Source organism: Populus nigra, chromosome 18, assembly GCF_951802175.1.
Source record: "Populus nigra chromosome 18, ddPopNigr1.1, whole genome shotgun sequence".
Taxonomy (NCBI): Eukaryota; Viridiplantae; Streptophyta; class Magnoliopsida; order Malpighiales; family Salicaceae; genus Populus; species Populus nigra.
In genome coordinates this window covers 8,764,068-8,777,001 of record NC_084869.1, presented here as the reverse complement: position 1 = coordinate 8,777,001, position 12,934 = coordinate 8,764,068, and the positions used below count along the sequence as shown (strand labels likewise).

Here is a 12,934-nt window from a genome sequence, read left to right as displayed (position 1 = left end):
TCATCTACACATACAACACCAAGAGAAAGAGCTCATCGAGATGAATCTAATGACATAAAGGAAGACTACCATCAAAACAATAATGACGTTGCACACGTTGCCACAAGATGAATCTTGTTTCACATACCGACTCATGTAATTTTTTCTTCCCTTCCCCCAATTAAATCCTTAATTCTTTAATAACTCTTTGATTTAGTTTCAATATTAGATTGATCAAACAACATGAAACGAAAAAAGAGAAAAAATATTGTCACACACACATCTTAGGTCATGTAACCACTAGCTAATATTATAAAGTTTGCACCCGATTCTTCATTCTACAAGTTATCAATATGGGTGTATGAATTGTTAGTATGATGCCACCTTTTCTCACTAATTGCTAGTACCATGGCTATCCTATCTCACCAATTATCATTATAGCACCTATTGTGTCTCATAAATTGATAATATAACATCTACATGAACAATTTATTTTTTCAAGTTAACTATGTGGTAAAATTAATTATTTTTCATGATTACTCTGCATTATATGCTTAAGAACTCCATCTTCCGTGAGGAAATTTCATATGACCTAAGATGTATAAATATCTTAGATCATCTAGCAACAACACATAAACCATAATACAAAACCACACACAATAATCACAACCTACACTCTCTTACATTCTTGTTATCTTTGCTAAACGGTTTTTTTTTCTCCTACACATTTATTAATTTAGACACTAGAAGATTTTATATCCTGATAAGAGATGTTTTGCAAGAATTTATAAGCCAGGAGCTTGACAAATTATTTTTTAAAAAATCAAAGGTGGAAAGGCCGAGTTCAATTTAAAGTTTTAATAATTTTGTTATTGAGTATATTATATACTTACATAATTATTCTAAAAAAAATGTTATTTGGGAAAAGATATATTACCATATATTATGCGCAACATAATTATAAAATACACATAAAATGAAAGTCACGATAATCCTGATAACAAGTGTGTATTCTCTATTTTATTTTATTTTTATTTGTTAACATGCATAACAAAATTTCTCATGAAAAGGTAAGCTTAAAGGCCCAAGTCAACAGGGCACATAAGTCCATAGAAGCAACTTAAATCTAAGCCCATGCTGACTATTAGTCAACCTATAAAAAACACAAATGCAAGTACAAGTCAAAATGTCAAATTTCGAATTCGAAAAAACAAAGCAAACAGTTCTGTACACTTCCGGCCGGCAATCCATTTTGTCTCTTACTCTTCACAGAATCTCCTTACTCCCTTCACTACAATGCCCATCTTCTCTATAATAAATCCCTTTGGGTTTATCACTCTCTTCATCTCCATTGTTCCCTATGGACTCCCCTCCAGTTGCCGCCGTTTCTCTCGTCCTCCTCGCATCCTTCCTTCTTTTCTTCTCTTTCGCTCAATCTTCCACGATCGGCGTCGGTTACATTTCCAAAATTCTCGAAATCCAGGACCGCGAACGAGCTCTTCCTTCTGTCCAAGTTGCCGCCGCCCGCGGTGTTCTGCAACGCCTCCTTCCTTCTCACTCTTCCAGCTTCGAGTTTCGAATTGTATCTAAGGTACTTCGATTTCTTTGTTCTTTTATCGAATTTATTTAATTATTTGATGGATTTCACTAAAGTAACACCGAGAGATTATCATTGTTGTTGTTATAGTTAATTTTGAAGAAGTTCAATATTTTTTTTAAGATTTTTGAGCAAGATATATAATTTATTTAATTGTATTAATGTTAGGAGCAATGTGGAGGGGAATCTTGCTTCATTATAAAAAATCATCCCTCGTTTACAAGGCGCGGAGCTCCACAGATTCTGTATGCTAAAGACTCTTTACCGCTTTTATTAATTCTTGCCATAAAAAACTTTTGTCTGTTTTTGTTGTAGTCATTTTCATTGATGTGAAGGAAATAAAATTCATCAAGTTCGTTAAATTATTGAGAAATTATGACTTCCTTTGTGATAACGTGGAATTTTTGTTCTTTTTCTGGGTGCTGCTAGAATTTCCGGGGTAACTGGAGTAGAAGTGTTGGCTGGTTTGCATTGGTATTTGAAGTATTGGTGTGGTTCGCATATATCTTGGGACAAAACAGGTGGTGTGCAGCTCAATTCGATACCTAAATTGGGTTCTCTTCCACGTCTTCAAGATGATGGTATCTTGGTTCAGAGACCTGTTCCTTGGAATTATTACCAAAACGCTGTCACATCTAGCTGTGAGTTTCTGCACTGATTGAATTTTCTACTAAATATCCAGAGTGATAGCTATGTCATTAATTCAGTTGGATTTAGCATTTAGCGTTGTGGTCTCATAAATATTATATAAATTTAATATATGTTTCTTTGGAAGATTCTTTTGCTTGGTGGGATTGGAAAAGATGGGAAAAGGAAATTGATTGGATGGCTCTTCAAGGCATCAACTTGCCACTAGCATTTACAGGACAGGAAGCTATTTGGCAAAAAGTTTTCCAGGTGCCATTCCTCTTATTGATCTCCATATTCTTCCAATAGAGCTCTAGAGATTTTATTTTGTTTTATTTGCCCTTTTTTTTAATCTTGGAAGCTTCATTACTACTGATTTTTTTTATGCCACTACATTCTATGATATTGAGATCATGAATGATCTGTACTGAAAACAATAATTACAATAAGGAACCAGGATCCTGATACATGTCTCATTATTCAACTACTAATTTAACCTTTGTGAACTTGTTTATTGCACTAATAATTGTTTTGCATATAGTTAGTATATTGGAAAAGATAAAAATTAAGTGTATTGATCTATATTGCAATCCCTTTTGTTGAACACACATTTATCAATAAAAACACATCACATGAATTATATTTTTCTTCAGTATATGTTGAGTTAATCTGTGAGAGCTGTGTCTTACATTGTTTCATATTGTTTCTTTTTACATTAGTTCTGGATTCCAATATGTTTCATTATATTCTTTTTGTTGGTTAATAACAAAATGACCATATTAGTTATTCACATAGTTGTGAATTGCGTTGGAGTTGTTATATTTGATGTGGCACTTTGATTTCTGTTCTTCTAAATAGACTTTTCACTTTAGCAGAAATTTAATATTAGTAAAGAAGATTTGGATGATTTCTTTGGAGGCCCTGCATTTCTTGCATGGTCACGCATGGCAAATTTACACAGGTAAGCTTATATTTCTTGCTTGACTGTTTAAAAGAATTTACAGTAATTTGTGAAAATCTTCTTTCTACACGTTTACTTATCTAACTTTATGTGTGATGTTCAAAATGTTGATATTCCTCTATTTTTCGCAAATTCCTAATTGTAGGATATTATTGCTTTTAAACCCTTAATTTCAGGAAGAAACTATTTTATATCATCAAAATCAGAATGCAGAATTCGCACTGGGGAACTTATTTTTATGATTATTATTGTTTTGGGCAAGAACATTCTCAATAATGTCTAGAAATGAAACTGGTTCCATAGTGACGAGCATAATTACAAATACTATTTTGTTTACAGGTGGGGAGGACCACTACCACAAAGTTGGTTTGATCAACAACTAGTTCTGCAGAAGAAAATTCTCGCCAGAATGTATGAACTTGGAATGACTCCAGGTATCAATAGTCATATACTTGTACTCTTAAGGTTTCTAGTTGTGGTATAAATTCAAATTAATCTTTCTGTAGCATTATTCAAAGTGGATGTTAAATTCCTCAATAAGAGGAAATATCTTGCTTTTCTTTCTTTTGCCCTAATTCTGCAAAGATAAAAATTAGTAGAACTATTTGCATTTCAAAATTCCACTTCAAAAAAATACCAAATTGAAAAATTAAAAACAAAAAAGTTGAGGAAATTCACATTTATTTATCAAATAATTGCTTTAATTTTTGAACTTCTATCGATATAACGTTTGCAATTATTGCTATTCTGCTGTCCAGTTCTTCCAGCCTTTTCTGGAAATGTTCCTGCAGCATTAAGGAATATATTTCCTTCAGCAAAAATAACACGCTTGGGGAATTGGTTAGTACATCTTTGTGCCAGTTTAACATATGCATGGACTTCACTTTTAAGTTCTGCTAATGAAATGCAAGAATTCTATAGTTTCTTAAACTCAGGGTTTGGATATCTTTATAATTAAAATACAAAAGAACTGGTTAGGATCATGTCCAAGAAGCTCACTAGAAATTCTCAAGCTTTCTATTCATTCTTTTGCTGATTTCATGCTCATTACATGCACATATATTGCAATTATCAGATACATTGTGCTTTCTCCAGTCCTAGCTTAAAATAGGAAATTGGGTTACTCAACCTTGTGTCCTGGAAAAGATTAATCAAGTGCCAAAATATACATGGCATTTTTGCTGTGGGATGGCAGGAAGAGATTCACAAACCATACCCAGCATCATCTAGGATTTAGGACTGCAGAGTTTTGTTGATGCACTTCATGTATTTCTTTGATGGATCTATGAATCCATGACCATATTCTACATCCTCCTTCAGGTTTTCAGTTAGGAGTGATGTTAGATGGTGCTGCACGTATCTCCTTGATGCAACAGATCCCTTGTTTATTGAGATTGGAAGAGCATTCATTGAGCAACAATTGACAGGTGAGCTTATCTGAATCACCAGAGTTATTCCAGAATTATATTCCTTATGTTCATAAAAAATGCAAGAATTCTAAATTTTTGTGATATTTGCAATTATCTTATGGGTCAGAGTATGGAAGTACCAGCCACATATACAACTGGTAATATTTTCTTTGCTTTCCTATTCATACAACTGGTTTTCAGTTTGCAAGTTATATATTATAAGCTATCCATTTTGACAGTTTTCAAAGTCCTGCGTTAAAATCATGAATCCATCCATCCTTTTGTTTTGTCATTGGCTCTTTCATGTTGGAATTGCAGTGCAGCAAATGCAATAACAGATCAGGTTTACAGAAAATTATTCTATCTTAAAGTATCCGTGTATTGATTGTTTGAATAACTGCAGTGACACTTTTGATGAGAATACTCCACCTGTTGATGACCCAGAGTACATATCTTCATTAGGTGGATCAATATTTGAGGGAATGCAAAGTGGTGACAGTAATGCTGTCTGGCTGATGCAGGTGAAGGAATATTGAATGTTTAGTTATCAATCATCACAAACTGTTTATCTAGCTTCAGTGATACTTAATTCAATGTTGATAGTGCATTTTGTCATTATATATTTTCTACAAGTATGACATCTCTATAATTTATGTTCCAAAATTGCTTCTTAATCAACGTTAGCTCCATTTGTTCTGGAATTCTGATTTATTTGCTTTAATTCTGCAGGGGTGGTTATTTTCATATGATCCTTTCTGGAGACCTCCACAAATGAAGGTTATATTGTAATTTGATTGCTTTGCTATTCTAGGCACTCTATGTTCTATAGTTAAGAACACTACCATTCAATCTCTTGAGTATTTTATTTTTTAAATAAGCATTAAAGCCATGTTAAACCAAAGTGAACAAGGATATAATTCCTGTTAATGATAATGTTTGAGTGTGTACAGAAAACATTGAACTTTAAGCAATCTTTCTAATATCTGCAATTTTAAATTCTCAAGTATAGAAGGAAAGTTCAGAAAAACAAAGTATAGAAAAATTTAATCAAAAAAAGAAAATGGCAAGATGTTAGTTGGGACTTCATCAGGGCTTCTCATTTGTATGTTCTGACTATATATGAATCAATTTTGTAATGTGCATGATATCACAGCCTTGGATCATTGTGGCTATCTTGGGTCATCTCTTAAACAGACTGAAGTGTTCTTGATGCGATGTGAAATGTTCTCATGTCATACATTTTGCTCAGGAAAAAAAAAGCTTAGATCTTCTCTTTGTTTTTTAATTATCCCATCCAACTTAGGATATTGATTGTGCAAAGCTTCATTATGGAAAATGTTGAAGGGATACAGATGATTACTGATTAGTTTGCTATGCAACTATTATGATTTTTTTTTAATTTGGAGTAATTAGAATCCACACATCACCCAGAGCTTATTACGCCATCGTCACCTACTTGTAGCAGTTGTTGGAACATTCAATGTGTCTATGTGTGTAGATACTCCAGTCAAAGCCTTTTTTATGCTTTCAATATATATATATATATATATATATATATATATATATATATATTATTATTTTTTTCTTTCATGGAATCTTATAGATATGATTTGGGAATGTTCAGTTGCTTTTTTTATTTTATTGACGAGTGCTTTTGGTTGATGGTATCCTTTCCTCTTTTTCAGGCGCTTCTACATTCAGTTCCTATAGGGAGGCTTGTAGTCCTTGATCTGTTTGCCGAAGTGAAACCCATATGGAATACTTCAGAGCAATTTTATGGTGTCCCTTACATCTGGTAAGTAACTGTTCCTTTTCTAACTGATGATGATATCTGTGATTCTTAGCTGAAGATATTTGCTAACGAGACGTAGAAATATCCTGATTTCATCAATTGCAAAATCTGCTGTATTATCATTAGTCATCACTATTTTCATTTGGGCTTGAGTTTGGCCTGGAAGCATAAATTGAGACCTTTTTTTTGGTCTATGTTATAAATGCAGAGTATTGTGAAAGAACACATAATACATGCTATCTGAAAATGCAGTACAGAATTTATAAACCATGTTATTGACCGTCACATCCATGGCCATTGAGTCATTTATTGCTACTTTATGCAGGTAGTTAGGACTATGGTTTTTTCTCATGGTGGCTTGTATATATAGCAATATCTAGTATCTTACACTTCAGTTGTGCATCTGTGAAACAACTCATATCCTCATTGAAGTAAAACCTGTTGATCTCTAAAAATCAAGCTGCTTATAATTCTGTTATTTTATTTTCTGCTATGTACTAACCTGTGAATAAATCTGTTACATCTATGTTCAGTGATTATTTAATTCCTGATATATATCCTAAGAATGAATTTCTGATGTTTTCTTTTCCTTTTCCTCTTCTATATTTATGTTGTTTTTAATTTGTTGTTTCTCCACTTGGCAGGTGTATGCTGCACAACTTTGCAGGAAACTTGGAGATGTATGGGTATTTAGATTCGGTAGCTTCTGGACCAGTTGAAGCTCGTACCAGTGAGAACTCCACAATGGTAAAATTGATTCCTTCAAAGCTTGATTGCTAATAAGAATTGAGATGTTATGTGGCTTTGATCTTTCCATTTGAAACATAAGGAAAATTTAGGTTATATTATCTTAAAGTTCCACCCTTTAGCAAAAAGCACTGTAATTTAAAAACACTTTGCAACTTTCATTTGTATTACAATTGTAAGGTACTATTAATAAACAATGTCAGTACCTGATGAAATCTTTTGATGGCCCACCCATTATCCATGATCCTTCAACTTAGCCATTCATAGCATTGAAAAAATTGAACCTCTTTCAAGCATCCTATTTGGCTCTCTCCCTCCACAAGTAATTGTGCACATAACATTTCTTTTTGTTTTTTTTTTTATTAACGTGAGTGGCCGGGCTAGCTTGCGCACACCTCGACTAATCCCACGGGCCCTGAAGTTAACGATCATGTAAGCCTCTAGTAACCTTGAGATTTATGGGACTCGAACTATTAACCTTTAGGAAGCAAACCTAGTGCCTGACTAGTTGAACTACACCCCTCAGGGTTACACATAACATTTCTTGCTCGTTTGCTCTTACATAAGGTTGCTAGTTGACAATATTCTTTATATTCATGATTAGTTCAACGTGTTAAATTTATTTTCCTTCTCTAACACTCCTAAGTTCTCTCTACAAGCTTTCCATGTACACAACTACACCTCCCTCAATCTAATAAGATTAGATTTTAAGATTCTTCAACTAAAGAAAGCGGAGAAAGTAAAAGAAAAAAGTACAAGATCTGGGAGAGAGAATAGCTTAACACATTTTCTAATTAGATGGGCTTGTGGGTAAATGGGAAGCAATTTCATATTGTTTATGTGGTTGGCAAACTTGTTTGATTTGTTGTTTAATTAAAACATGTGAGTCTTCTAATTTATTGAATTACAACGGATGGCAACAACACATGAAAATGCAGACAAAAGATTCCAATTATAAGAGCGAGAAAAGCAGGATTCTGTTCGTTTACATTGTGAAACCTAGATATACCATAATATAATACCCTTCATTATTAGATGCACAGAGCGAATGAAGCACTCTATTGATGGTTCAGAAAAATTATAATTCATGCAACTGAAACTGATCAATTAGATTATTATGTAACATAATGGGTTGTATTGTTGCATTGCTTGAACAATTTGATGGTGTTTAAGATAAAGGTCTGTATATGCAGAATTTGGTGAGTGATACAGTTGATTTACCTTGCAAATATTCTTCATTGTTTAATGTAAATTTTATCTGTCACTTTCTAGTTAATTACAATTTGTCATTTTAAAAACAAATTGAATAGGCATATGCACTAACTCCCCTTTTATAATACAATGATGCATATGTATGACCTTGCATAGTTTTGCTGATGCCTGTTGGTCAAAGCTGTCAAACCAAAAGAAGCATATAACTATTGCTAGAGTTCATCTCTCTCACAAAACAATTCATTGTGTCATGTTACAATTTTAACTAATTATTGTACCATTTTATTACATCATTTATCTTATTCTATATAGTTGCTTCTGTGAAGGTTGGTGTTGGAATGTCAATGGAAGGTATAGAACAAAACCCAGTTGTTTATGACCTCATGTCTGAAATGGCATTTCAACAGAACAAGGTTGATGTCAAGGTAATGGAAAGTTTTCCACTGTCGCCACCATTTCATATTCGTACATTTATGTCTCCGACTTGCAATATAAAAAGTTTGTATGTTTGCTAAACTCAACCTTAAGCCATGAACACTATCATCCTTGCTTTCTTGTTAAGTTTGGTGATTGCTTTTTATGTTGTTTGAATGCATCACTGAACACTGTACTGTAGTTATTATTGTGTCAAATACTAGTCTTTTTAGAGTTCCTCTTATCTTATTACAATTGAATTAGTTCAACTTTGATATGTCAATTTACAAGCGCTTTCCTTTAAATGTTTCATAAAATTGTGGTACATTTCATGATCCTCTGAAAGCTTTGTTTCTAATTTTTAAAATTTGAAATTATGAAGGAATAGAAGACTTTTTTCTGAAATAAGAAAGTTTCTCCACCTCTTTTTTCTAGATATGTTGGCATATGGGAAAATAAATAAGAATGGATCAGGCGTAGGGAAATTCACACTTCCAATTAAAATCACAACTATCTTGTCTTTCTTTTAGGAATGGATTGATTTGTATTCAGCAAGACGATATGGTCGATCAGTTCCAACAATACAAAATGCCTGGAATATACTGTACCACACAGTTTACAATTGCACTGATGGTGCCTATGTAAGTACCCCAACTTGTCTACAGTCTATGGAGTACATTTGGATGTATTATTCATCATAATATGGTAATGGCTCTACCTATCTTTGGCTTTCACAAATGTGCATAATATGGAACTTATATTTAATCCTTTTATTTCTGTTCATTTATATGTCCTCCTATACATATGCTTTTGTAATTTCACTTCATTTTCTTTGTGGATGTTTATATATTTTCATCATTTCCCTCAGTTCAAGAAAAGTTTATTGTATCCACAAATGTCATGATTATGGTGATTCTGATTTGAAATTACAAACGTGGTCTTTTTGACCTTGAGTCTGTGACTTAGTACCCGGTCCAATTAAAGTGCCAAATTGATATTTTGCATGTGAAAAACTCCTAGTGCACTCTGTTGTTTGAATTCTGACAGCCTTAAGCATTGTTGGACCAGGACAAAAACCGGGATGTAATTGTAGCATTCCCTGATGTTAATCCAAATCTTGTTTCGATGCTGCAAGGAAGGCATCACACCGATGTAAAACTAGTATCAAGAAGAGCGGCCCTAATAAAAAACACTGATTCATATGAACATCCTCACCTATGGTATTCAACCACTGAAGTTGTGCGTGCTTTGGAACTTTTCATTGCAGGAGGGGATGAATTATCTGGAAGCAGCACTTACAGGTTAGCATTTTGAGGTTTCAAAAACCTTTCGCTGGATGGTTTATCCATTTGTGTAATTCTTAAATTATTTTCGAGTTTTCACTATTTTCCCATCCTTTTCTAAATGTATATTTATTTCCATGTCAGTTATGACTTAGTTGACCTGACAAGACAAGTGTTGGCAAAATATGCAAATGAGCTGTTCTTGAAGGTCATTGAAGCCTACCGATTAAAAGACAGCCATGGAGTTGCTCACCAGAGTCGGATGTTTCTAGACCTTGTGGAAGACATAGACACACTCCTGGCATGCCATGAAGGATTTCTTCTGGGTCCATGGTTAGAAAGTGCAAAGCAACTTGCTCAAGATGAAGAACAGCAAATACAAGTTAGTAGCCTTTCAAATTATAGTCCTATTTGATCTCAAACAATTTCAAGAGTCGTGTGTGTTTTTTAGTAATTCAATGTGCTCTGAAACTGCAGTTTGAATGGAATGCAAGAACTCAGATAACTATGTGGTATGACAACACAGAGGTGGAAGCAAGTCTTCTTCGTGACTATGGTAAGGGGATCAACACTACCTTGGACCCTTAGTGTATCTTTTTACCTTCGTTGCTTGAAAAATTAGCCTCAAGTCAAATTTGGAGGCTCCATGCCCATCCTCTCCAGATGGACGTGTCATTGGAAGTTGTTATCACTGGATGATAGAAAACTTGTAGGCTTTTTAACAGTATTTCAATGGAGTTTTAAGAAAACCTCTGTTCCCGTTTTTGCAGGGAACAAGTACTGGAGCGGTCTTCTAAAAGATTATTATGGTCCACGAGCAGCTATATATTTCAATTTCTTAACCCAGAGTTTGGAAAATGGCCATGGTTTCCAGTTGAAGGCTTGGAGAAGAGAATGGATAAAGCTTACAAACAAATGGCAGAAAAGTCGGAAGATATTCCCGGTGGAGAGTAACGGAAATGCTCTGAACATATCACGGTGGCTCTATCACAAATACCTTGGCAATCCGGATACATATGATCATTAAGTGAAGCTGCCATAGCACAATGTTACAAACTATATGAACTTTTTGGACATCATCAGAGAATCTTGCGATTTGCATCAAACTAAGCTGTACTCTGCTTGTTTACGAATTATAAATATAAATCAATGCAGGTCATGTAACATACGAGGCAATGATCCAACTATAGGAGTGAGTTACCTAATGTCAGTAGGCTAACATGACAACATAGTTAAGCCAGATGGGAAATGTCTTACCATGATGGAAACTGCACCAAGATCCACATAGCTTCTAGTTTGTAGCTAGTTTGGAGTCAGTGAGGTCAGTGAACTAACCCTTTCGCCGCCCTGTAGATAAAAGGTGGGAAATAACCGTACTTTTAATGGCTGAGGGGCACTAGGATAAGCAGGGGATGAGATGGTCGAACATGAGCTAACTTAATTCTCTGACCCGAGGGAAATAGTCATTTATAGCATGGTTATAAAATCTAACTTCACTTGGATTCTGACCCGAGAGAAATAGTCATTTATAGCATGGTTATAAAATCTAACTTCACTTGGATTACAAGTTTGGTAGGTTAATCAAGATAAATTCTAATAAATCTAAAATAGAATCATTTTAATTATTTTTAAAAAAGTTTAAATGATGTCAATTTAAAAATAAGTTATAAAAAAATCAAATCGGATTTTACTTTAATTTTAATCATATTAACTCTTTATCAATTTAATATAAAACCTAACTTGAAATAAGTTCATCAATTCAATATGAAACACTTAAAATAAGTTCATGGTTGGTAAGATATTAGGTTGATTTACTAGAACATGTTAGGTTTAATAACAATAGTTCATAGTTGACCATGTGCTTGAGAATACTTGGAGGAAAGGTAAATTGTTTAATGCTTTATTTGAAACTAGTTTTGTCATTTATGCTATGCTGTAGATAGAATTTCAAGTTACTTTTAAAAATAATAAAAGAATGTTATAATGTTATAGATATGTTTTATTGTGTCATGATTTTTTTAAAAATTGAAAAATGCAATGATGCTATTTACACTTATTGAAATAAGTTAAAAAAAATATGAATTGATAAACTATGAAAGATTTATTAATGTTAACTAAATACTTAATGAAAAGCTAATATTTTTCTTTGAAAAAATAAAAGAGAACTGAGTACACAAATATTTAATCCCGATTTTTATTTTTTAGTGTTTGCACTTTTATTTTTTAATTTATGTGCTTTTATTTTTTTATTTGATAGGTTATGTTTTCTTACAAAGAACAAAAAAAATTTATTTTTATAAATAATTCATGCAAATAAATTTTATTTATATTATATATATATATAAATAATTAAATTATAATAATCTCTTTGAAACATTATAAAAATAAAAAATTCTTTTTTTAAAAAAATAACTAATATTTAAAAAAGATTAACTAGATTTTTTTAAGATATTAGAGGGGGTATTAATTGAGATTTAAATAAAAATTAATGTAAAATAAAAAAAATACATAAAACATAGGGAGGGTACTAATTAAAAATAATAATAATAATAATAATAATAATAATAATAATAATAATAAAACATCATGCACTGATGGGTCAGGCTCACGCATTTGGCCCTAAGATAATAGCCAAGGCAGAACCCAAGCTTATGCTTTTCTGCTTCTTTTTTCATTTCGTTTTTTTTTTTTTAAAAAAAACTAGGTGACTTGTTGCTTACTAGGCAGTTATCCAGAATCTGACCATCACTTTAGTGACTGGAAAATCAAAAGGGATTTTTGTCTTCATAATTTATTTTTAAACTCATTTTCACCGAAAACACCTCAAAAACACCATAAAAGTCTATATATATAAACCACCCAACAACCCCAAAATCACTCACAAAAAAAAAAAAAAACAACTAAATCCAAAAA

At 32.8% G+C, this 12,934-nt stretch overlaps 1 protein-coding gene across 2 annotated transcripts; it reads left to right on the top strand.

Annotated features, from left to right (window-relative positions):
• The first annotated feature begins 1,153 nt into the window (after positions 1–1,153).
• On the top strand, positions 1,154–11,189 carry LOC133677997 (alpha-N-acetylglucosaminidase-like). 2 transcript variants are annotated; one of them, XM_062100142.1, is made up of 19 exons: positions 1,154–1,570; positions 1,745–1,821; positions 2,006–2,217; positions 2,352–2,473; positions 3,079–3,164; positions 3,504–3,598; positions 3,923–4,004; positions 4,485–4,591; positions 4,701–4,731; positions 4,977–5,094; positions 5,303–5,350; positions 6,259–6,368; positions 7,010–7,112; positions 8,651–8,749; positions 9,269–9,379; positions 9,807–10,039; positions 10,166–10,403; positions 10,499–10,577; positions 10,792–11,189. In XM_062100142.1, the coding sequence occupies exons 1-19, from the start codon at positions 1,340–1,342 to the stop codon at positions 11,046–11,048; spliced, it is 2,439 nt and encodes an 812-aa protein (XP_061956126.1). In that variant the 5' UTR covers positions 1,154–1,339; the 3' UTR covers positions 11,049–11,189. The 2 variants fall into 2 exon arrangements, with proteins under 2 accessions (XP_061956126.1, XP_061956125.1); XM_062100141.1 differs by having other exon boundaries at positions 3,076–3,164.
• The last annotated feature ends 1,745 nt before the right edge of the window (positions 11,190–12,934 follow it).